The sequence below is a fragment of the Motacilla alba genome, chromosome Z (assembly GCF_015832195.1).
Source record: "Motacilla alba alba isolate MOTALB_02 chromosome Z, Motacilla_alba_V1.0_pri, whole genome shotgun sequence".
NCBI classification, from domain to species: Eukaryota; Metazoa; Chordata; class Aves; order Passeriformes; family Motacillidae; genus Motacilla; species Motacilla alba.
In genome coordinates this window covers 66,101,848-66,129,006 of record NC_052046.1, presented here as the reverse complement: position 1 = coordinate 66,129,006, position 27,159 = coordinate 66,101,848, and the positions used below count along the sequence as shown (strand labels likewise).

The 27,159-nt window shown below is 36.5% G+C and overlaps 1 protein-coding gene across 1 annotated transcript in view; it reads left to right on the top strand.

Moving 5' to 3' along the window:
• EFNA5 (ephrin A5) overlaps window positions 1-27,159 on the top strand; it is a 208,856-nt gene that overhangs the window by 146,130 nt on the left and 35,567 nt on the right. Inside the window, exon 2 of the mRNA XM_038124869.1 lies at window positions 23,212-23,504. Within this exon, the coding sequence (XP_037980797.1) occupies window positions 23,212-23,504 (293 nt within the window). The remainder of the gene's footprint in view (window positions 1-23,211; window positions 23,505-27,159) is intronic.

The window sequence follows — 27,159 nt, the reverse complement described above, 5'->3', positions numbered from 1 at the left end:
AAGTACTACTACTGTAGTTTCATTGATCTCCTGATATACCCAAAGTATATTAAGGCAAACCTAAAAAAGAATGTTTTGAAAAGGAAATAATTGCAGGAAGTAGTTGATCAAGAAGTTACAGCATATAGGACACTGGAATTTGTGTCACCTGAAGCAGAAAGTTCCTTCTCAATTTCTAAGCTTTTTTCAAACCTCTAAGCGTTTAGTGAGAAATTCAGAAAGCAGTTTAATTTTCTATTATACAATATTGCAGGAACCATTAAATAAGTTAGATGGTTATTTAAAGGTACTGCTTGTATTAGATAATTTACTTTTAAACAAAATTGATAAATCAGTTAATCAGCTTATTGCTGTACTTGTTTAATGTCTGTTCTTCAAATTGATTGTTACTGCTGTCTGCTGCCTAAGAAGCCAGCCTGGATTGTATTGTCACTACACTTTTCAACTGTATGATAAGCAAGGGATCAACGTGGGACTGCCCAGATGCAGGCATAGCCACAAGCATCTGGGCCTGGGATGTCCCCTCCTTTCTGGGAAGCTCTGAGAGGTGCAGGAGGGAAAGCAGATCTCCTGGTGTTGAAGCTCGGGGGTCACAGTCAACTCAGTTACCCAATGCCAGACCGTGAGCCACACATGGCAGTGGGAGATCTGTGCTGGGCTGCAGGGCAGGGAGGCTGATAAGCCCCTGAGCCACCAAGGACCATTTTCTTCTGGAGTGGAGGGGTAGAAAGGCTAAGCAGTACTTAAAACCCATGAGCTACCAAGGGCCTAAAAGCTAGGAAAAAGACTTGTCCTGCCTTCAAGTTTATCTAATGTCTCTGAGACCTGACAGGTTGATACAGTGTCTGCTGTGTGCCTCTGGGGCTAATGTAGAGCTGACAAAACTGTGCTAATGAGTATCTAGCTTTATGAACCCGAGTGGATATATTGAAGTAAAATATCCATGGTACGTTATGCAGACTTTTCTATTACCCATAGTATTTGCTTGCCTCTTACCTTGGGTAATTCAGGGATGACAGTAGTCACCCAATTCTACTGAACAGCTTGAATGGCTAGTCAGAGGAAAATACTACCCATGACTATGTATAAAGACTACATTCTTGTCTGAGAATGAATTGGTGTCCATTGTTCACAGGCTGTGAATTGTTCAGAATGATACAATTGCTTACCATTTTCATTTTGAGTAGTGACTCATCTGAATTGTCTGTGTTTCCAAATAGCTGTGGAGAATCTAGAATTCCAGAAAACTGGAATTTTAAAAACTGAAGATATTCAGGTGGATATGCTGCTTTTTCTGGAGTGTTTTGTACCAACAAACTATCTCTTTTTGTAAGTCATTGGACTTAGCTGATAATAAAGATTACGTGGGCAAGAAGCTCCCAGTTTTTCATTTTATGTGATCAGAGTTCATTGTAAGGGCAGTATGATTCAATGTAACTTCAATTACTGTTTTCCCCAGCAAACAGTGTATTCAAAATGCAAAGGAATGTTATATCAAGAGTAGATGTTTGGTTTTGTATTTTTCATTTGCTGAATTATATCTTACTCAGTCAACTTTTAAAAAAATAAGTTATGCTGATACGCTTTCTGTGTGACAGGCTGCAACTGAACCTCATTATTCATACAACATATCTGTGTGATGTTACCAAATCTATTTGTGCTGTATCCATTTTGCACTTAGGGATAATTTGCATACTCTTATGAGCAACAATAGTCACCTTGCAGTAGTAAAGGTATGGCAAAAAATGGATGGAGTCCACAACTCCTTTGTGACAGGGAGGCTTTCTTTGATCTCGTTTCAGGTTTCTTCTTGTCTCATCACTATGTAAAAAGCAAGTGCTAAGTCAAAAAGCAGATACACTCGGAGAGCTTTATAAATCACTCCTTTTGCTTTGTAACAGGCAAAAAAGTTAAATAAAGGTAGGAAAAGTTCCCTCTCTTGACTGATTGGCTGAAAATGGCCACACCTAGCTGTAACTGCTTACAGAATTGGATGAAGTTCTGTTACATTGACTTGGCAAGACAGTCATGCCAGACCTCGGGCTCTATTGTATTTCTTGTGTTGCTGAGCTGCAGTTTATAGCATGAATGAAGGAACAGTATGTTGTTATAAGTCTAGTAAATATGGAGAAAAAGAAATCTAGAATGTCTTGCTGGTGTATTATATGTGTTTAGGAATCAGGGAATGCATGTTCTGTGATAATTTCACATTCTTAATGTCCAGCTCTGTTTCCTAAATGGTCCCTGTAACATTTTTCCCATGTTGGAACTAAGATGGCAACTTAAATGATCAGGATATGAAATCACTCAGAAAAGGATGTCAAAATGACTTCTTCAATTATGTCAGTGCTGTTAGATGCAGGGCATTTACTATTCCTCTCTGCCTTGTCCCATTTGCTTGCCTTGTAAGGTGCACAGGTGCACTCATTGGCCTTTGGCAGCTGATGCTATAAATGTACCCATTGAGGGCGAATTCCATTATATTCCTTCACTGACAGTTGTTACCCACCTCTGATGCACTTCTTCTCTGGCATGGACTTCGTTGTCCTTTCTTTTTTTTTTTTCCTTTCACACCCTGACGAAACTTACTCTCTGAAACTTAGTTTGATTTTATTTCTAATTCTCAAACGTGTGAAATGTACTGGGAATTAAATTACAAAGCTGATGTTACCTCATGTACTGCAAACTAGCTCCCTGAGGCATTTCATCACCGTGCACACTTGAGACTTTACAGTGTGGCAGCAGGGCTGTAAAGTGCCTAAACAAAACTTTATGCTGTTATTAAAAACAAAATAAAGTAACAGTAATAAAATAGTTTTAAGGGGGACTACACTCTTCCAGCCAGGTTTCTAGTGAGAACTGCCAGGTGCTGCATATGCTTGGTGACATGCATTTGGCAAGCATGCCCTTGAGACCTGATACAGTGTGTAGGGAGGCAGCAAGGATTCCCCTGTCATTCATCCTGCCCACCAAGCAGTACTGTTCTGCCAGCTGGATCCTAGACGTTGAGCTAAAGCCAGAGTCTGGAATGTGGGGGGAATGGAAGAGAGACATGGAAGAGGGGGCTGCTGCCCTCTGGAGGGGTCCCTAGCCATGAAGCAGGAAGGCAGCTGGGGGAGAGGTAAGCCCCAGGAATCACTTCTGGCATGAAACACAGTGTGAAGAAAGGAGAGGGAGGATGGTTTGGACTCATTTTGACCTCTGAACCCCTGCCCAGCTGAAACTGATCTCAGCAAGTGACAGCAAGTTCTAGTCCTTTGTAAACATAATCTTATGCTCCATCTTCTCATTTATCCTTTTATGTATTATGTTTACACACTAATATGCATCCCAAACACTAATTTGTTATTCCTTGTATTCTCACTCATTCTCTATTTGAATGAGGGGACTACTGCCTCTTGTGAAAGGAGCTGACTTGTATTATGTTTGCTCCTGAAATGTCTGTTTAGTCTTTATTGAGAGAGGCAGAAAATCAAATTGCTGCATAGAGTTCTATTTTTCAGCTGTTTTTGTTTGCATGAAAATCATAATTAAAACTTAGATTCAGGTGAACTAAAGATATCCATAAAGTCGTGTTCAGTCAATTGAATAGTTTTAGGGACAACAATTGCAGAAGGTGAAACAGTTATTTCAGCATATAAAAAGGAAATCTAAATTTTAGAAAATATTAATTAAATTGAAAGAGTTAAATGCTTCTCTTGTTCAAACCCAAAAGTCAGCTGTACAGCAATAATGCTTACACATTTATTTGTCCTACAGACTAAAGCTAGCTCTTTCCAGCTGATTCCTGTGGTGACTGCTTCAGCAAGGAAATAGTCTTATGTGAGAGCCTCTATATCTTCTGACTGTATGAAGAGATTTGGGTGAAGTTCAGGTGGCAGAAACTATTCCTGATTTTGGCAAGTCTGCTGTCCGTGCAGCTGTTCAAACTAAATTGCAGAAAACAAAACTGAATGTTGAAATTGTAGGAATAGCAGATAAATCTGAAAGTTGGCTGTACTGCTCCTCTCATCTTGCTAATTGGATATTTATGTGTCCTCATAGTGTTCAAATGGCTCAGTCATCTGTGGTTATTTTTCCACAGCGTGATATACTGCTGTTTTTACCAGAGAAAACCCAAGGTAGGACTGCACAGAAGAAGTTTTTTGTGTGGCTAACACTAGACCATATTTGTTCAGGTCTTTCTCTACCACTTGGTGCTTTGTCTTCCATCCTGGAGGCTGTCTACCTGCCTTTTTGTTGTCAGTTGTATCAGACAAGGAAGTAAGGTGGATAATCACAGTAGGGTCTAACTTGATGTATTTATTAATGTATTTTATTAATTCTTCTTTTCCAGTAACTCAAAATACCTTGATGAGCTTCTTCATCTTTATGACAGCATTGTGCAGAAATTAGGGTTTTTTTTTTTTAGGAGAAAACAAGGCTACAAAAAGCCCATGTTGTAGCAATCCCTTCATAGTACTGTGACACTTGGTGCTCATAACCAAATGGGTCTAACTCAGAATAGTACCTAGTCAGGTACTAAGTGGCTGAGGGGTGCAATCCTCTGGGTATTCAAGATCCTGCTGAGATGTCTGTAGGTGCGGTGAAAGGCTTCTGTTCGCTTTTCCAGTTGGTAAGTTATAGGGGTGAAGCCTTAAAAATTGTCTGCTGTTGCTTACCTTTCCTGCTGTGGGAGCTGTGTTTAAGTAAAAAGAGCTCTGCTCTGGAGAGTGTCATGTGGATAGAAAATAACAGCCTTGATTTGTCAGAGCTTTAGACCAAAACAGACAAGAGTGTAGAACTATTGTTTCTATCCTAAGATTGGGAACATTGTATCTTACAGCCCTTCACTGCAAATAGGGAAGAACTCAGCACAGTTATTCTACTGTCAATGAATATGTTTGATGTTGATCTGCAAAATCCATCAGGCAGGCTGTAAACAAAAATGTGAGAGTTTTGTAGATACTGGATGTAACCCAGCCAGCCAAATCCAAATCACCTCTGCTGAACACTTATTGGTGATGTAAATCTTAGCCTTACTGACAAGGGGGATTTAGAGTACAAAAACCCAAGTTGTTTCCTGAAGCTGTAATAAGTCAGTGAGTAAGGAAACTCTTCTGCACTGACCCTTGTATGAGACTACTTATGGGTCATCAGTGGTTTGGTTAAGCTCACAGGCGCATTTGTTTACACTCAGACTTTTACTATTTGTACCAAGAGGATGTTTAAATTTTCTGCAGTGTTAATGGGTACTGAAAGGTCTGGGATGTGTCTTTCAGCTGAAACAGACATTGAGTACTGCAAACCTTGAAAGTAGTGCAGCTTCATGCTCTACTTGTTCAGGCAAACCTTGCCTGGCTACATTGCAGTTCTGGGAGCAGCTTGTTCTTCTACTGTCTGTAGTGTTGCTATGCTCTTGTAATACTGCACACTGCTTTTGGGGGCAGGAGAAAGCCTTTAGCCCAGAGACCAATTTTTGGAGTTGAGGAGAGGGCTGCAAACAGTTTTCTGTAACAAGTCCACTAGTACCTCTCTGGAGACTGGGATCGCGGTGACAAACAGAGGAGCAAGGTCTGGCTCCACAAGGCTAGCTCACATTCTGGCAGTGACCAGGTTTTGTCGGAGCACAGGCAATGCCCTTGACTTCTGCTATCAGTAACATCAATGTAAACCAGCAGGCATCAACAGGGCTAACAAGTGAAAAAAGTAATGCAATAAAAAGTTTATTTAATTATCTATTAGTTCTAATTACAGTATTGTTGAGTGGCTTACTGGATTTCATATCAGAAGAGTACTTGAGTAATATATGTAAATATATATTTCCTTACCCCAAGGTAAAGCGTGGAAGGTGCATGTGTGTATATATGCATTAAAAATGGACTGAATATCCTGCTGGCAAAACAAAATTATGCAGGTGAAACCTGCGCACTGAAGAGTCAAGACCACAGGTTCTGCTTCAGTAAGTCAGGGTTGTCATATATTATGGGAACTCGAGTGCCAGTGTTAATTGGACCAAAATTATGGTTTTACAGTTCATTAGAAGTCTTGATGAAATGAGCAGCTCACACTGAGCCATCTGAAAATTTTGTTTCTAGAATACTTTGAGTCCCAACTACAATGTTGAGGAAAGACAGCTGGAGGGAGTTTGGGTTGGGAAAAAATACCCTTTTTTCTCTTTTGGTGCTTGTGCAGAATTTTGAGAGCTGGGGACAGTTGCCATTTCAAGAAAATTTTTATTTGGCAAAGACATATGGTCTCCTGACATATCCAGGATCTATAAAATAGGCCTGCAGTAAGCTCTTTCACACATTTACTCATTCCTTCTTTGGTTAAATGATTTCCAGCCGCACTCTTGACAGCTGCAAATGTAAGGGTTCGGCACATCTCCCCCCTGACCAGACCCACGAGCCATGGAAGCGGGTATGGAAAGAGATACACACAGCTAGACGATTCTTGTTTATCCTGACTAGAAGAATGTAAAAAATGTGCTGGCTTTCAAGGGTCAGAGGCTAAAATATGGATATGTTTATTGCATATTTTGGTTGTCCTTTTAATAGACAGTTTGATACATTCTTTCAGTGAACATTCCAGAAGACAGATAGCTCAGAATGGGAAGAGGAGAAATCACTCCTGTCAGGATCCCCATACATGTAATTACCTTCAGGTGTCAAATATACTTAGTGACTATTGATTTTAATTTTTTTTTTTTTTTTGCTGTTCAGACATTTATGACTTATTGTCAATGAGGTATATAATTTTATTAATGTGGACATTCTTAAAGGGAGGACATGAAAAAATCAGTTGTTTCAGACTTTGCTTTCCCTTATGAAATGGCCAGTATCACATTGTAGATAATTGTTTTGCAGACATGCTTTTGATCCACTTTTTCAGTCAGCTCTATGGAGAGATGCCTAGATCTTCTTGCATAACTGAAGCACTGAAAGCGGCTCTTAAGGCTTTCCTTCTGTGTGTGTTATAGCTAGATCATTATGAAAAGCTGTTTTGAGCTCCTTTGTTCCTTTGCTTTTAAGCTCTTTGTGTGTGATATGCTTAACTGTTTTAGAGTTTATTAAATCGGCTAATGTACCAGAGTGCAAAAATAGTGGCAAAATGTGCATCTTAAAATTACTAGCCTGGGAATATAATTGTCAATACATATTATTTTGCATTCAAATTAATACTCACATTTTTTACAGCAGCAACTAATGGAAGGGTAAAATTATTGTAGTCAGAAACCAAAAGTCTCATAATACAAAGGAGAGCAGTATTGAGAAAACATAGTGCAAAATCTGTTTTGAACATATCTGGCTTTAAGTTTTCCTGATGATTGGGAATGTAAATCATGTACTGAAAAAAATGGTAGAGATGATGTAATTAAAGAAAGGAAAGTAGGTGTTTTATTATGGATGGACATATTTAGACAGAATCACTCAAAACAACAGTAAAAAATAATTCAATTTTTTTTTTTTTTATTTCATATGCCACCATGTTTTAATAATTTAATTGAGCCTTAGATATCCTTTTGATGGTCCAGGACTGCTGAAGTGATACAGCTCTTCTTTTTCAGTCATAAAGTGTGACTGGTTCTTCATATGCAAAGAAACCCTGGAGGTCAGCATTTTTTCAGCCTGTATGGATGCAGTCTCAACATGACAGAAGGAGAATGTTCAAGCTAATTACAACAGGAATTATTGGTTTTGTTCATATAGGAAACTCTTTAATATTTGGAAGAGTGGTTTAATGATGTGATCTGCCTTTCATTCTGCAGTGCACCATCATCAGACAGGAAAAAAAAAAAAAGACCTCAGTTGGCATTTTTGCCTAAGGGCTGCTGAGAGCTTATTATTCTTCTAATCAGAACCATCACAATCAAGGCAGACAATTAGCTAGGTTAGGTCTCTGCTGATTTCTCCTGTGGCCCTAAGCATCAGATGGCCTTGAGCACTCTTGAATCCTATCAACAAGTATTTGAGTAATACCTGTTTTGCTCCACCTGTTGTCATTAAGACCCTCTTTTCTTCTGTTCAAGTACTAGGTTTTGTTCATGCTTATTTATATTACTCTGATTCGGGAAGGCAAGAACTCTTGTTCAAAAGATAAAGCTTACCAGCCTAGGCAATGAATTAAATTTTAGTTCCTAATGTGTACCATGAAATTGTAGACATTATTTTGGAATACTATGTGTGTGTTGTGAATGTGTACCTAATTCTGTATATCTATTTAAACAGTCAGCTATGTAATCACAGCATCAGCTGGTCTGCTTTGTTGGAGTTTGTCTGTCCAAATGGTCTACTTGGTATCTAAATTATTACTAATAATGTAAATGTCTTAATATTTCTGTAGCATAAAAAATAGTATGGAGTAACAAAAAGGGTTTAAGATTTTTTAAAATTTCAGAATACAGATTCTTTCCATTATTAATGAATATAAGAATTCATTATTGAGACAGTCTGAGAGTTTTACACCATATTTAATCTATTTTTAAAAGTAATTAGTCATGTCAAGATGATTCTTTTTCTATACTTCTTGATGGAATACTAAGTGGCTGTTTTATAGCTAAGTGAAATTACTACTACTTCAATTTAGTAAAATTTTGGAAACAGTGTCTGTTTTTTTCAATGTTAGCAGAATGAAGACTTGAGTTTTATATATTTTGAAGAAATTAAATGACAATGTTAATCACATTTTAAAAAATCTAATTTTAAGACTACAGAATTGAGAAAACAATGTTTAGCCAATCAACCCCAACATACTAAGAAGTCATCTCTGCTGTGCTGCACTGGAAAATGATCTCTGTGTTTCAGGTTGAGAAGTTTAAAATAATTGATTTTGAAAGGAAGAACAGGTTTCAATTAGCCTTTACACAAATTTACCCATTTGTAGTGCATTAACAAGAGAGGATATTCCATAACCCATTTGTTACCAGGACACTCATTTGAACAGACTATGTTTCTTCACAGCACAAGCATACACAGCTGATACTAGCCAGCGGAGCCAGTAGTGTTTTCAGTCCTTTGCTGTCTGAGTATTTAATCAAGGGCATCATCTCAGAGTATAAAAGCAAGAAAATTACATGGCTGAAGAGAATCAAGCTTTAATGTTTAAACATACAGGAATTATGTGCTGCCACCTATATTCAGATTAGTGGTAAAGATCAATGATAGTGTATAGATAAAGTCTCAGATCGTTTGTTATCTTGCTTAGTGTGGAGATAGTGCTGGTAATGTCATGACCTTCTAATGGACTGAAGAACCATATTTAAAATGTTAATCCCAGTAAGATTTTTTTTTGTGCTATAAAAGGTGCCCACTCATTAAAGTAAAAGCTTTTTAACCCTTTCCCTCTGTGGATTAAGAGTCAAGTATTGACCACTAAGTTATCTGTAGTTCAGTTTCCCGGAGATAGAGTAATTAATGTAAAGGCATAAGAGGAATTACTGTAAGAATATTGGTAATAAATAATTCTCAGTATGAAGTTCTTCATTATCATGTTTCATATCATAAAATGCTGTGTTCACACATTCTTCTTTGGCTGGGGTAGTTTTCGTCTGACATCAGCACAATAATGAATAATCTTACATTTAGTCCATGCAGATACACTGCTTAGTTGAGTGCCTTCTGTGCAGTTAGGCCTCATTTCAGGAAAGTATTTAACCATTTACCTAAATCCTTTAGCTTTGTGTATACTTAATTCTAAAGCATCAGCTTAATTGCTCTCTTGAACAGTGCAGCTTATTAGAATAGAGGGCCTTAATAGTCACGTCTGTAACCTTTTAGGAACTGTGTAGTTACTGTGTCAGGATGTATTTTTTACATCAGTCATAGCCATGATTTAAATGAAGAATAAATTTTAATGTGTTGTTACTCAGACCATTCTGTAACCTAACAAAAGACCTCTTAGCATATATTTAAGGGCATTCAAATGCCAGAGTTAAAAAATGCTAAGATGTGAACAAGGGGCAAAGTGCTGTAAAAAGCTCAGAATGCTTGATAATTAGCTGAACTAGTTTATAAACAAAGACAAAATGACTCAAATGAAATGGCAAAAAAACCAGTTAACTTGTTTCAACAGCTCATCAAAACCAGTATAGTAGTTTACCAAAAGGCAGTAATTTTTTGTTGGCTTATTTATTTTTCTAGTTCAAGGAACAGTTAACCTTATTTAAAAGGATTTTGAAGGTTCAGGCTGCTTTGTTTCCCTGATATAAAAGCTAATGCAGAGAGATGTGTCATTATACTTAAGTTAGATTCTTAATAGATTAAAACTTTTAAATATGTATTTAAATCGTGATTTTTATTTAATTTGACATCTGTAATGTACAAAGCAATTAAGATTTTTTTCTGCACTTAAATCTATGAAGGGAAAAGTTTGGAAACAAAAGCAAATGACTGCCATCTGCAGCACGTTGTTTGCAAGTTTGCTGGACTCCAAAGATTTCAATTGCCTTTGGCTCCTGGGAGTATGAAAGACATAATTTAGAAGATTTTTTTTTTTTTTTTTTTTTTTTTTTTTTTTTTTTTTTTTGAGGGAAGGAATTGGGGATCTCTACACATGTTTCTTGCCATGTGGTGGAAAATGCAGGTGTAAACCAAGTTGGGTTATGTTTGCTTCACAGTAAACATTCTTGTAATACATCTTTGGGCATAGATAACCTCTCAAGAACCTTAAATAGAGCACTCTTAAAGAGAAAGTTTGAACAAAAGAGGAGTTCTCTCCTAAAGAAATGGATTATGAAATGTGCATCCTTAAAACCACAGGACAAGTTGGACAGTATGAAAGTCTAAGATGTCTTTGAAATGTGGTACAGAATTTTTCAGGGTTTTTTTTTTTTGTTGTGAGTCAGAATGTGCAAGAAGAAAGGACAAATCTTGAGATCTGAATTCAGTTTTGGTCAATCCTTAGCTACTTTGCACTTTACTTACTATATTGCAGACAGTAGAAAATTACTTCATTGTCTAGGAGTTTTTTTAATAATGAAGACTCCCTGGAGACCTGCTGAGATGCATTTGAACAGAGATTTTAATATCTTCTTTTACATAAGCTGTTTGTTTTGATTAAAATAGTGATCTGGATGGTTTGGGATAATGGAAAACAAGATTTGCATTTTCTCTAACAAGTAAATTTCTCTTCAAAAAGGGATCTTATCTTTGAGGGATTCAGGAGGAAAACTCTTGCCTCTGACTGTTGCAGGTAGCAAAAGTGAAAATGTTCGAATGTTAATAATTTGAGTAATGATCACCAATTGCTCTTCAACAATGCAGTATCACAGATTATAGTTTACTTTCTTTACTCTGAGAATTATGGTAAGATTTGAATGTCTGGTAGAAATTGTCCCAGGCCCAGAAATGCTCAGGTGCAGATACTTTTCTGTTTGGCAGCCAAGCTGTACCACTGAAGTATTCACTGACTGTAGTTTACTGGTCTTCAAGATATTCAGACCAATTGATGAAAAAAAATCCATCATTCTTGTTAAGCACGAAGAGCCCAGACCTCTGACTATGCAAAAGATGACTATTGTGAGACTATGCTAAGGACATATGACTTATTTAATGTAGTCTTGATATCTTCTGTTGGCCAGTGTTGGGAGAGCTTTGTTGGTTTAGATGTGAGGTTCTCTGGCCCAGCATGACTGCTCTCTAGCTTTTCACATTGATGTGTTCTAACTGGGGTTTTGCCCACACAAGTCGTCTAAATTGTATCTGGTGCTATTTGGCACCAGATTATGTGTTTATGCTCCAACTATCAGATTGAGCTATGAACAGTTGATTCTTGAGTTTTAGGGTATGTTTTGTTTCTTTAATGCTGAGCTAGTATTTTAGAGTAAGAATGAAAGGAATAAATAGTTTGTATGCACAGTAATTAATTTTTAACATATAAGGAAGAAGTAAAGGCTTCCCAGTAGACAGGAATGGGTTTTGCCAGAACTGTGCACTCCTTTCTTCACACCTGCCTCCTGGTGCCTTTATAATAAGTAGGATGAAGAAGGGATAGCAGGAAAAGAAAATTTTAGTTTAATTTTTCTGTGATACTCTCTGCTTTTTATCCTAATCCTGTCTGTGATTTGAAAAATAGTTACAATATTTCAGGCAGACAAGATCATAATTTAGTTGTGAACGAGTGATTTCTCTACAGGTTGAAGATTAGAATTAATTTGATTAATTTGGAAACAGTTTAAAGAAAAATGCAACAGGGAAATTAAGAAAATAGCTTCAGTTTTACCTCTCTGCAATGTCTGATTGATCTGAGACTAGTGAATTTTTTTTCCTATGTCAGCAACTTACACGTACATAAAAAAGTAAATGAGCAGGTTTTGCACTTTTTATCCGTTCAGTCTTTACTTATACATATTGAAATACTGTTTCTGTCACTCTTGAAGGAATAAGAATCTCAAAACTCCATAATAGGAACCATGGGAGCTTCATAATGTGAAAAGGGATGGTGGAATAATATAGTCTGCATTGAATTCCATGGTTTGTCAGTCTTATTCAGTTAAAAAAATTGTTGCACATCAGATCATAATCTTTGCAATTTCTTGGGTGTTTTTAAAGATCAGGTGCATTGTATGGTGCAAAGCTTTTCAGATCATATTTGTAAACAGAGAAACTGATTTAGATCAGGGCCTATCATGTCCATATGATGTACAAAGATAAATATCTCTAGGTAAAAATTTGTTTTAAGTCCTTTTATTCAGAGACAGTATGTATCAAGAGTAAGCCTCATGGAAAATTCTATAGTCCATATGCTGTCTTTAGAAGAAATTATAAAAGGAAAAGAAAAAAGTTCTACCATTAATAGTAGTTGTGCTACTTTGTGATCCTGCAGTCTGTAATTTGAAACTCCAGTTGCTCCTTTGCTAGTTTGCTCAGCATAGGAGAGAGACTAATACGGAAGGGTAAAAGGAACAAGGTTAAATTACTATATTTCTCTATAGAACTTCCTCTAAAATGCTTTTTCCATGCCAGGAAAGAATATACTTTCTCTATGGGTCTCTTAAATGGATACAAGACAATTATACAACAAAAAAAAAGTTCATTGATTGAAGCCCACTCTCTGGATAGCAAATTGTTTGCTAATAATTTTATGTACTCACTAGCTATTCTAACTTGGGGTTTATGTCAATAAGTTCAAATTACTTTTGTTAATGTATTTGATTGTATAGTTTATTCATATTAATAGCAAGCTGCGCTTTCATACTAAAATATCATATGTTCCTGGGTTTGTTTGTGGAGGTCTGTGATGTTTCAGGGGCTTTTTTCTCCTGTATATTTTGCTCATGCTATTTTATATTATGTCTGGATTAATTCACTTTAGCTGAAGGGTGGGAATTATGACAAGAGCTTGTTAAAATATACGCAGTTTATTAAACATAAAAACATGTGAAACATCTCAAGGGTTAGTTTCATTTTACACTCTTGCATATTGGGAAATGAAATAGTAGATTTTAGAAGTTGCAAGTTATTAGGGTGTCTGAGTCACCAAATTCTAATTTGGTCACAAAATATATTAAAATTAATTTTGTTTACAGATTGTGAGATTAATAATAAACAGCTATAACTTAATGTCAGAGTAAAGCATTTCTGTACTACAGCAAGTGTGGGTACGTGCAATAGACAAGCAGTTATATCAAAATGTATGTTTCTTCTCAAATGCTGCCCATATATATTGACTGGCAGAAATTGCTGCAGTTTTTTTTCCACCGGCAGTGTGAAAGAGATGGAGATTTCAGTTTATAAAAGTTAACCATGACTCTGCTTTTTATATCTTAGTGAGAAAGAAAATTTGTGAAGCTGACTTGCAGTATTTACAATCCTTGTGGAAGCTGACTACCGTTTATCTCAATTATTCAGTGTGCAGGTCAACATGCTTGTTGGGCAAATGTTCTTTTCTTTCATTTTGTGAGTGTGAGAAGCAAGACCTTTCTGCAGATAGGGCACTGTTTCTCCATATCCATTAACAGATGTCAGCACATGCCTCAGGCAGAGTTAGCAAATACCACTCACAGAATCACATTCCATCAAGGCTGATAGACTCTGTCTTCTGGGTTAGACACATGGTCAACACATGTTGCTATACAGTCCAGTTCAGACACTTTGGTAGTATTCCTATCTGTGGAGGTTTTCTTTTCTTTTCTTTTTTTATTTTTTTTTTAAGAATTTAAGCTCTTAAAATGTTATTTTCTCCCAAATGTGACTGATAGTAGAGTATGTGTCAGCACAGCTCAGATAAAGCTTGTTTGCTTTTTTAAGAAAGGTATGTAAACAAATAAATCAGCAAATCATGATGTTTCTGGTATAGGCAAGGGGTGGCTGAGATAGGTTTTGTATTTTCAAGCAAAATCATGGAATAAAAGATGAAGCTGACAGTTTGTATGTTGTTAGTGCTTAAAGCAGACAAATGTAGAGTCATGTGTGCAGGATATTGATGACCACATTTAAAAATATGTGAGCAGTAATTACCAGATCTCCTCATACTACCTCAGATAAAGCGGGATAAATGCTGCTGGTGAACTCCAGAGTAGAACTATTATGAACACAAGTAATAAGCTTGTGTCCATAAATCAATTTAACAAAGAGACTGGCTTTGAGCCTGGTATTTTGGATTGGATAAAATGTGGCGAGAGGCTCCAAGCAAAAATCTTGGGCTGCTTTTAATATCTTGGTGGGTGTGGTACCTTGCAGCCAATGTCGCTAGGCTTCAGCACTGAAGTTTATCCTGTACATCTGAGTGATGCCTTTGACAGAACAGTAGCTTTTTTACCTTTGCCTCCCTCCTCTCCTCATGCATCTTTGCAAGTTAAATGCCCACAGCAATGGAAAATAAATAGTCAGGTAGAGACCGTACACAGGGGGTTTAAAGCTATCAGAGTTGGGATAGCTAGGAAACGAGAGTTTGACCTCATTGAGAACAGTGCTGTGACATGTTGCACCCCATTATAACCCATCATGAACAACATGACTGTTGTTGCCCCCCAGATGCAAGGAGCTCTTCACAAGTTGCAGCAAAATAGAAATTCGTGGAGACCAGGTGAAAGTCATGTGGGCCAGCTTTGATGGAATTTTACAAAAGCAGAGTCTGAGGAAACAGTTTTAATAAACTGCGTGAAGAATGTCCAGCTCTTCGATTAGGAGATGCAGAATGATGTGAAATGGGTGAGGCTGCTGCAGAACTTGGGAATTTTTGGAGTACTCAGATTTGTAGGTGGGAAATAAATGTTGATATGTTTATTCTCTTCCTCATACCTACTCATGGAAGAGCAATTAGTTTCTATTTTTTAATGTTTGCGTTATCATTGAACGTATATCTTTCCACAGTGCTAGCTGTAAAAAGTCAATACAGGACCCAACTCTACAAACATAGTTATGAGCGTAAGGGGAAATTATTAACCATAAGTGGAGTGAACACTTTTCTGTAGAATTTATTTTTAAAGAGCCTCTAAATCATAAAAATAAATAAAATAGGTGTCTCTACTTTAAGCTAATTGTCACTGTTAACCATTATGATGTGACTGAAATTTTCGTTAATCAATAGAACCAGAAAAAAAGGTATTTCAGGTCTCTCAGGTTAATGGAATTAACACAAGATATGTAACTCAAATAACTTTTACATTTTAAATAGGACATTTCTCTTTCTCAGTAAAACCTACTCCTTTCTTCCAGCGTTTTGCAGTCCTTTTTTCGCCATGATTCTAATAGAAGACTCCTAGTCTTTCTTTGTTTTGCAAACAAGATGTTTCAGCCAAGGCACTTCAGGAAGTTTTCAACAATCAGGCCTTATTAAATAGAAAAAAAATAGAAAAAAAAAATAGAGGTTTTTTTTTTTTTTTTTTTTTTTTTTCCCCAGAACCATAAAGACTTTTATCATACTGATTTTGAGGAGGCTTCTTGGTTCTAGAAATTAAGAGAATTAAAAGTCTGTAAGTGGTCACCTGCAGCATATCTGTAAACTTCAATAGTATGTGAAAAGTGAAGTTCAAGAAAGTGAAGCTTGATCAGTTATTTTACCAGTGTCATAAGCCTGACTTATCTAGGAAGTTTCCAGATCAATTGCTGATGTAGAAGTAGATGCTTCTGACATTTCAAAAGGTCTAGTTTTTTAATCAGCACAGAATAAAAATAATTTTCACAAATTTAATATTTTTGTTGTATTTTTTTAGTTCTGAACATTCTGTGACTCTTCTGAGTTAGTGCTTAACGAGTTGTTTTCTTTAAAAACCTGAATGATAGGTCAAAGGGATTTGTTTCATGTTTTTTCCCATGTTCCAGTCCCTATAGTAAATAGCTTGTTTTTCTCTATTAAATAGGCAGCATGAAGTACCAGGTACAATGGTAGCTGATGAGAACCCTGTTCTTTAACAAAAAAACCCCTAGCCTTACATCAGGAAGGCACAATGTCTCTCTTTTACTGTTGGCTGGTAAGAAGGGGTAAAGGCAGGAGATTCTGCAGGGGGACAAGCCACATAAACCTGATGCTTTTTCTCATGAAGTCCATCTTAATGCAGCTCCTTTCTTTCTGATTTTTGCTTTTGGACCCATCCAAGTAATGTGAAAAATCTCCTAGATGGGAGGAACATAGCAAGATTAAAAGGGGAAGGTTGATCTCCCACAGATGCCTGTGAAGTGAAATGCAGGGACATCACCTGCCTCTTTTAAGAAATGTGATAGGTTCTTGCAGCCGGTTTTGAAACAGTGATCTGAAGTCTGATGAACTCTTTCAAGTGCAGGAGCCTGATTCTCCTCAGCTGTGTAATTATGATGGAAGGGAGCCAGAGGAAGGCAGAGACCAGGATGCAATCTTTTGAGATGCTTGTTCCGGCAGAGTGGGTGGGAGAGTAGAAGGAAGGGTACAAATAATAAGTTTCTCTGACTGATTGATAATGAACTAGTAATAAGTGGCCTTAGTATTTATAGTAATTTATAGTAATAAATTACTATAATAGTATATATTTTATATATATATTTATATAGTATAAATTAGTATTTATAGTAATTTATAGTAATAAATTTTCCATGGAAGCCTGATGATTGCAGAGAAGCTTTAGCTGGGTGCATGTGACCACATCTTTTTTTGATCAGCTGTAGCACAGCAAAGCTGTGTAATTATCATAATCTAACAATTAGCCTGGCATCCTTTCCCAGTATTTAATTACTCCAATAAATGCTAATTGAATAGAGGACTTAATGACAAGAGAATAAGTTTCTTTCTGCATTGTGTATTTAGCTTACAGTCTTTTCTAGGAATAATTTTGAATACTGTTTTATTGAACAACAGCCTTGATTTTGTGTCCTACATAGTCTTTCTTTATGGTGTCTTGAACTTGTTTTAACTTGTGAAACTGTAACCTGAGGACTGAAAGGTCATGGACTGCTTCTTTATATTAGAGGGTTTTTTTGTTTGCTTGCTCAGGGTAGCAATACCCTGCTAGAGATCTAAAATGTCAATGGCTTGCTACTGTTAGCAAACATTTCTCTTAGCATCTGGAAAATGTTGAATTTTCTTTTGGTTTGAATAGAGCTAAAATTAAAATAGCTCTTTGATTGCTTACTTGTTTGTGCATCAAAATCATTGTTGATGTCAGCAGAGCTATGGGAACAGAGTTTATGAAATGTTGTGACAAAAGCCAGTAAAAAGAGCAGAAAAGCATTAAAGAGGTTATTTTTCCATAGCACAGAAATAGCATATTTAAAATTATCTGCAGTAAAATGGCACATGTAATCCCACAACCCCTCAGATAATTAATAACCACAAGATTTCCCCCATCACACTTAAGGCTGTTAAGTTGGTTGAAATGAAGGGGCTTGAAGAATGTAAAAGAATAACAAGGCATAAGTTATGCTGCTATGTTCCAGTCACAGCAATTGAATAGAGTTTGGAATAGTCCTAATGCACTACAATTTCCATCTAAACACAGACAAAAGCTATGGGCAAGCTCAGTGCCATGGAATGGTGAATCAAGACATCCTGAGAGCAACTAAAATGTTGTCCTTTTAAATGATGCTAACATTTTCCGGAAAATGTTTGGGTTTTCGTATTGCGTGTGCAAATAACTACCAATACTCATCTCTCTGTTAATAATCATTTAAACAAGTAGTTTTCATAAAGAGTTGACAAAAAATTTTCAATCTGTTTCTATATTTTTTCCAGTTCAAATTTGTCCTGTGCCTAGAGCATTTGTAAGAATTGTTTCTGTTGTCTAATAACATTTAACCTACTGGAGATTGACCCTTTGTTTGGACACCTATGGAATCTTCTCACTTGGCTTGCTTTTTTCATGGTATTTGTAGGAATGGCCTTCTCTCTGAATTAAATGTAATTAAAAAGTGGCTTAGCCTCCATGAAAGTAAAAAAGGAGGAGTTGAAAGTAGCATTTGTAGGGGTATGTGTGTTGCTCACAGAAATATTTTTTCCTTAGGAAACAGAGCAAGTAATGTTTTGCTGTGCTGTTCTGAAGAATTGTGGGTAACTGTAGTTTGTATTTATCCCAAGAATAAATCAGTTGGGTGAATTTTGTGGATGTTGTTTTACATTTCATGTTATCATTTGAGAAAAAGGTGACAGGGGCAAGGCATTTGACAGGGGCAGTGTCCTCTGCACGTTGTTGTTTACAGGCTGTGCAGGCTCCAGGTGTCAGAATAGGGGTCATTTGCATCTGATCGCTTCCAATACCTGACTGAAGACCAGAGTTTCATAATTTATTTTCAGAGCAGTTCTTTGGAGTCTTTTCTGGTTCACAGTGTAGCCTTGCTTCACACATTTGACAGAACAGATTCCAAATAAAGAAAGGTCGACACAGTAAAAGGCAAATTTTCCAGTACATTTATCTTGAAGTAGAGCATCTGGTGTGTCAATTTTACAGGAAGGGAAATAGAATATAACTAATAAGATTTGTAGCAGAAGTAACAAGCAGAGCTATTGAAATTTTTATCTATCTACATGAACAATTAGTGTTATTTGTGCTGTTCTTAAACTGGATTTTTGTAGTATTTATTCCAAGAAAGAAAGGAAGAAAGAGAGAAACCAAACAAAATTGTTACTGTGTTTTAAATATCTGTTTAAATGAATTGTAATTTTCTCAGTGACCAACAAAGACATTAAGTTCAAGATGAGTCACTTAGGCTTCAGAACTTCAAATTATGAAGAGAAGCATGCACATAGACCATGTACTTTCCCTTTGTTAATGGATAAACTGAATACAGGAGGCACTAATTATTTACAAAATGTTTTGTTAGTCTTGTTTTTCTGTGGTTAGCATAACCATGAAGTTTTCTCTCTGCATCCTGAATACCTGGATATTTCATAAGTGCACTTTAGCACAGAAATATTCCTCTGACAGGCTTTGCTGGAAGCGATGTTCAAGTTTTGTGTAGAAAGTTGATGTTTGTTGGTTATGAAAATATTTAGGTGTAGAAAGTACTTAACTATCTGTCTCTCTCTTCAAAATGGCTTTTATAACACTACTGCCTAATGGCTGGCTTTGTAGTATGCATCTTCCCAAGACACTGTTTGAATGACACCTGACAAAAACCAAAGGTTAATTATGTTTGAATAGCAGTGTTTTGCTGTGTTTAAGTTGGAGTGCATGGAGACAAATGACATTATTTGGAAAAAGGTGTGTAGATTCTGTCAGATTTTTGGAGAAGTGTTTTTTGTTGGATTCTATCACAACACCATGTTCTATTATGCAAAATCTAGATAGAGCTGGTTTCTTCCTAGATTAAAGTTCCTGTTCACCACATGGTTCCAAAAGGCATGGGAGTCTCGGTGAGGACCTGCCAGAACGGGATGAAGATGGAACTGGGAAAAGAGAAAATACAGCAGTAACATACTAACAAGTTTTCTGTTTGGAATGAGACTGGAAAAAGGGACAGGACATTTTCTATTCCTGTCATATCTGCAAATGTCTGTTAATGGACTCCATCTTCCCTTTAGATGTTTCACTCCTCAGTGTATGTAGATGGGTAAATGTCGATCAGTGCTTTAATTTGAAATGGAACTTTTGTTTCACTCTAATATCTGGCATTGTACTAGTAAGTAAGAGGTTTTCAGCTTGTAAATGTGTGTAAATTTGAGCGTTTTCCACCCAAATGTGATGTTAAATTCTTGGAAGTGTGTTTGTGAAGTGTTTCCTTTAATAGCTTTGAGGACTAAGCTGATGAATTTTTTTGTGAGTTACTCATGGCCATTCCTTCATTTTCTGTTCCAATTAGAAGACTTTTCCTTTCCTCATTGTGAAGATAAATACAACATGCTGCTTGTAGCTCAAGAAACAGGAATGGTTTCAGTTCACTCTAACAGCGAAGTTGGAGATGTAGTCTCTCTGGAAACATAAAATTAGTTCTATATTTCTTTACATGCCTGTTGAGTTTTTGATTACTGACTTCTTTAGGGTATTGCAAGACAGGAAATAAATACCTGCTCTCTGATTCATAGTTGGTTAATAAATTGGAGTAAAGAGACTTCACTCAGAGCTGCTTGATAAAATAGCTTGGTACATATTTTCCCTGGTGGAGGTTCACTCCTGTGCCAACAACATTGGCTAAAGCCCAGTTTAGATCACTTAAAATATTCACAATCTCCTTCCCTTTTTCCACTCGTAAATGTAAACACTTCCTACCTATGGTGGATGACTGACCAAGGAAATTGTTGCGAGATCAGGGGAATGAGAGGTAAAGACACTGGGATAAAATGGACTTGGTTATGTGCTTCATCCTCAGACCTGCTTTGCAGGGAGCACTTCAGAGGCTAGGGTGTGCTGGAATGAATGGAGACATTCAACTGTTTCAATTCCTAGGAAGAAAGAAAGAAGATGGAATCTACTAAAATACCAGTGATCAAAGAGGAAGATTACATTGTGGTTTTATTTATTTAGCAAGAATTCAGAGGGAAACTTTGCCAAAAGGGAGACAGATGAGGTTTGATTTTTCTTTTTCGGCATCATCTCACTGGTGCAGATTACAAGTTTGATTTCATTGCTAAATTGGAATTAAGGTGTGATCACACATTTAGTTGTATGTCTCCTTATTCTTATAATCTTCATTATCATGGGCCGTGCAGTTGGATTCTTCCCTTCAAATTCAGCTATTTACAATACAGACACTTTGTCGCTCCAGACTCTGCTTTTGGTTAAAGGAGAGAATTAGCTGCTTCTGGAAGTGTGATCCATCTCATTACAAGGTACTAAAGACACTGGATGAATTGAACATCAGAACAACAGAAGTTCCTATTGCTCTCCACTGACTTTTAAAATAATGTGGAAAAGCAGTTTACATAAGGTTATTTGTGTTGTAAAAGTCTAATAGTAGAGAGGGTCAGTGTGATCTTGAATGTATTACATAAGTATAATTCTGGAAGCATCTAGTTTGTGTCACAGAACTGTAATTGGGCATTATGGTGAAGGCACAGGCTGATAAAAGAGGTAACCTTGAGAAAACGCAATAGTTTATCACCTACATAGTAAAACAAACAAACAAACAAAAATCCTGTCCACACAAAAACACACTTATATATAAGTATGTATCAATTTTTACTTACTAAAAAAACTGTAACTGAAAAAATATAAATATTCTTGCCTGAATGCGTCTTTTCTATTTGTATCTTACACTCTTTTTCATTACCTGTAGGAAAAGCATACTGTTAAGTGATTCAGAGAACAGATGTAAATTTGAAGACAATGCATTTTTGCAAAAGTGTTAAGACATTATCTGTTCAGGTGACAGATTTTGGAAGCACTGGAGTACAAAAATATATATCTTGACCAACAATTTTGATAAATGTAAATTCTCCTGGAAGAACTGTGGTTCAAAAAGGCTTTTCCATGTTATAGAGTGGAACTGTGATGCTGCGCACTGGCTTAAATTATATAGATCTATCATGCTTTGATGCGTATTCAGTTTTTCTCCCTTTAAAAAGCTATTTTATTGAAGTTAAATTATTGTAGGGATATGAAAAGGTGTAGTTTGCTCTGAATTTATCCTTGGAGGGCCAGCAAAACATTGCTTTTTCTCTGAAATTAGATAGAAGGATCCAGATGGCAGATTTCAAGCCCATCAGGTGTTTAAAATATGCCCCTCAGCTAAAAAGAAGTATTATGCTTAAATCTGTCATGGCCTTTTTAATGCTCTGTGGTACACTTGACAACTGCAGCTGTGAAAAAGAGAAGCTACAAGTAGCCCAGTCTGCCTCAAGTGGAGAAGGTTAGTGGTTGGTTTCTTTAGCTGCCCCAGGGAGTTTAATGAATGCACAGACCTGGTTTATGGAATCATTAAATCTATCATGGTATAAGCTCACATGGAGGCAGGGAATTTATCCTCATACTTCCAGACACTATAGGAGGCATTAGGAAAGTAACATAAGTGAAACATGCAGGGGAGAAACAAGGAAGTCCTTCCCGCCCCCAACAAACAAGAATCCTACATCTCTAAGGAATCATCAGTAATAATAACAGCAATAATAAAATGCATCTGGGCTGGTGCCTTGCTCTGCATTTTTCAGCTGGCGCTCATTCAGATCTGTCACATTAGGCTGAGTGCTGATAATTTGTATCCCAGAATCCTTTTATCTGAACAGAGCAACATCTTCAATGTGTACTTTTGGCGAAGGAGAAGCACTGCTTTTCCAATCTCTTTAAAAACAATACAGACTTTTCTTTGCATCTTGACAAACTGTTGCTTATTATGACGAAAGAGAAACCTGTTTGTATTCTTGTAGTAACTATAAGTACTCGCAGTCAAGTTAGCTTTCAGCACAGGGGAGATTACTGAGTGATGCAGAGAAAAGGATATGTTTGGGTTATTTATTTGCATGCATATGCAGATGTTTGTATAGACACTGATTTGGGAATGCTGATATAATTTTGGCTTCTTTGCTGCTTCTTTTTTCTTTCTTCAATTTAAAAAAAAAAAAAAAACCCAGCCAAATAAGACAGACACTTTCTTTGTTTATTTTTCAAGAAATGGTAGAAGGATAGCCTATAACTGGGTGGGTAATAGCAACATACCTATTTTGTAAAAAATAGAGCAAAACCTTTATCCAAAAGGTTGTATGATCATATATAAGCATAAGAAGTCTCTGATAGCTCTGGTGAATTGTAAGGGTCATTTTTGAGAGTGAATGTGCATGGCTAGGATGAAATGAAGTGCCATTAGCGATGCCCTTTCATATGAGAATGTCACCCTGCAACAAGGTCATCCTGAGATAACTGTGCTTATGTTAGAACTCTTCCTCTGATTTCAGATTCCAGCGAGGTGACTACCACATCGATGTCTGCATCAATGATTACCTGGATGTGTTCTGCCCTCACTATGAAGACTCAGTGCCAGAAGATAAGACCGAACGCTATGTTCTGTACATGGTGAACTTTGATGGCTACAGCTCCTGTGATCACACTTCCAAAGGGTTCAAGAGGTGGGAGTGTAATCGGCCGCATTCCCCAAATGGACCATTGAAGTTCTCGGAAAAGTTCCAGCTCTTCACGCCCTTCTCACTGGGATTTGAGTTCAGGCCAGGACGGGAGTATTTCTACATCTGTGAGTATGAAGAGGTTTACCATTGATGCACAGCAGGTATAAGAAACATAGCTAATTTTTCACCTATATTCTTTGAAAATACAGAGGGGCAAACGGTATATAATACAAATGCCTTATAGTGAGCACACACTTAAACTATCCCCAGATACATTAGCTAGGAATCTAGCTAGTGAAAATGACATTAAATTGTAGCTTCTTTTCTCACATGAAATAGCCTGTTCACTTAACCACAGCTGACTTTTAAAGCAAAATGCACCATTACATTTATTTTAGCATTCTGAGTTGGGCAAGAAGGGGAGGATATAAATTGTCCCCAAATATGAGGAAAAATAATTAATCCTTTGTATGTGGAATGCCTCAATTTTCTTACTTGCTTTGATGAAATACTCTTGTCTGTAGTATTTATCACCCAAGGAAAGCGAGGTCTGTGTAGTTCTTAAATCATATTATGCTGCTGATGTCCAGTGGTATTTAAAACTGTAATTTCTCAGGCCAAATAATCCTAGTACTTAGCCAAGTGGCTTCTTTCTTTTACCTTCCTTTCCCCCACAACTTGTGAGCTGTTTCTGTCAGAATGGCAATAGGAGTGCTCTGGGAGCAGGAGGCAAGCAGGTGAGGAGATCTGTGTCAGGACTGCTCCAGGCACTCAGACAAGATGCAGGAGACATCACATGGTTCTAAGGAAGTGAAAACACCAGGAGGTTAAAACTCGGTGGGTTAGGCAAACTGATTACCTGACTCCACGGTGCAAGTCATATCATTTCAACTATCTCATGTGTTTAATACTCCCAACAAAGATCTTATTTCATCAACTCATTTTTGTACCTGTAGCTTTCACTCCTAACAAGTTTTGACGGCTCCAGCTCTATTTTTTTCCCTGTTTTTAGTTTTAGACAGCAGAGTTGAAAGCTTTACATAGACTGCAGATCCCAATAAATATTGCTTTCATATGTGTAGCTGGCCTTTCTACTGTGAAACAGTCATTCCACCTCATTTCACCAGAGAAACTGAGTATGTATGATCCCTGTTTTCAGCCTCATTTCTTCAACATTGATATTTTTTTTTCCATTCCATAATCTACAGGGAAATAACAGTCTTAGAGGATAGTTTCCAATTAATTTCTTTTTCTTTCATCAAGTAAAAACCTCTAGTGAGTAGTGCTTTTTCATCAGAAAAACTGTGCCTTGTTCTTGTGCTGAAACACAATAATAAAAATAATACTAAAAATATTTTAAATAATGTTATTTAAAACTGGGATTTTAGATGAAAAATAGTGTAAAGATATCAGAGTTAGGTAGATAATCAGGGATAAACAAATCTGTGTTGTGTATGCCCAGTTCTATTTGCGTCACTTCAGCAAGAGTTCTGTGTAATTCAAAATTCTGGTATCAGGCTCCCTTGGAATTGTGCAATTTTTTTGGTGGATTTTTGTTTTGTTTTGTTAGTTTTCTTGTTTAAATTCAGTTCCAGAGCATAAGTCAAACAAGCAGGAATAGTTAAGCTAAGTAATGCAGTCTGTCATCACAAGTGCAATAAAATGTAGCACTGGAATTGTGTCATTAGCTGCAAGCCTAAAAAAAAACCAACCCTGGTTTTATAATTTTTTTAAAAAAGAAAATAAGATAAATGTTTAATAAAGATGAAAACAAAGATGAAAGTGATGGAAAAAAAAAAAAAAGGAAATCTCAGCTTGGGCTGACTAATAGCTTCAATGTCAGAACATACAAAATCCACCGAACTTTCAAGCAAGATACTGTGATTTAAATACACCAAGGTTGCTTATGCCTGGTTTTCTTCATTTGTGCTCAAATTCAATAAGTTACTAAAAATCATATAACTTTCATCAAAAATCTATAAGCCCCCCATCAAGGGCTCCCTTCAAAACAATTGTTCTAAAGAGCTTTAAAATCTGAAGAGCTTTGTGATATTCAACTGCATTCATATGGAATTTTTTTAATGAAAGGTAAAATAGCAAAAAAAAAATAATGAGATGTAAAATATTAGTTTAAGCTAAGCTTAGCTGAAATTGAATTTTTAGTCATGTTTTAGCAACACAAAAGCAGTTTTCCTTCTTTTCTGTAGCTTTTTTTTTTCCTTCATCCTTTGCTTTGCTGAGGTAATTAACAAGGGTATTGACATTGCAGAAGTTTCAGAGAAGCAATAAGGTAACGATAATATGCAGACCTTCTCAGGGCACAGCTGTCCATATTGTAATGTTTTTCTCTTAGTCTATGCTGAAGAAAGAAGATGGTGAAATGTTGTTGCTTGTTTCCTCATCAAAATTGTAAGCGGGTTCTAGTTCAGGCTCTGGAGACCACTTTTGTTACCTTTCTGCATCTGCATGGTTAAGAAATTAATGCTTTGCCATGAAAGGTGTCCTTTGCTTAGCAGATCTGAAACCTTTGCCCTCTCTGCAGGAGAGAGGGAAAACTGACTATATAGGATCAGTCTGGCATGTTTTGTTAAAGGGTTACAAAATATACTGTGTAGTCTAGACCTCTGAAAAGACAGAAATATGAAGTGGGTGGTTAGCTTTATTACTGTCTCATGTTCTGTCAAAAATATTCACTGTTTACCTTTTAAGGATGTGGCTTGCTTCTCTTGCTTCTATTATTTTCAGAAAATGAAATAATTTGTGAACAATCACTGTCTCTGTCTCTGAACTATTCATTTGGAAAATACTACCATTCTTTGTTATGCCATTGCCTTCACATATTGCTCAGATGAACTTGGATCTCCATTCTTTGCATGTTCATTCTAGGATAATGCAAGGAAAAAGTCTTACCCATCTGATATCAAATTTATATTGAGCAAGTGAATTCAACATTACAGTCATGCAATCAAGAGTACTGATTGAGTTTGCTTTTGAAAGAAGAAAAGGTTATTAAATATTTACAGAGAAATTAACTTTTATTTAGTTTGGGTGTGCACATTGTGGGGCTGGGGAAAGCAAATAATAGATCATGACCTGAAGTCTCAATTTTTACTTAGTTCTTATCAGGTGCTCATCTCAGGTTAGTGTACACCAGCCTGAAAACAAACTAAATAGCATTACTACTGAAACAGAAGCAAATGAAATATAAAGAAAGCAGAAACAAAATAGTGTCATAACATTGATTTTAATGTCCTTTGGAAGGGAACATAAGTTTCAGTATTCAGGTTAAGGCGAGGTACTGTGCAAGGTGAGATGAACTCAAAAGCTAGGAAGGGAAAAAATTCTAAAATGTAGAATGTTACATAATTGTTTGTTCAAAAATGATGATGTAATTTCCATTAGTTTAACTTAATTGCAGATAATTTCTTAATGTATTAAGTAAAAGTGTAAGTGACAATTTGGCAAGCATACATCAGGGCTGTTGAAATAAAAAGGAAGAGGATGTGTCTAGAGGCAGGCTGGTACAGATTTCTGCGGAATCTTGACCTAAGTTTCCAAACCAAGCTGTTTTGTTGATTTAAGCTAGTGGTTAAAAGCTGTTCTTTTCTTGAAAGCACCAGTGTAGTATTCAAAGTTTTACTAATATTAGGGTATGGTACATGCTTTTCTCTGAGTCATCAGTCCAGTTATTTCAGAGAAGAATTCAGTAATTTATACTTATCTATGGGTAAAATATCTATGGTATTTTTATCACATCCTTCAAGATTTTATCTATATTGT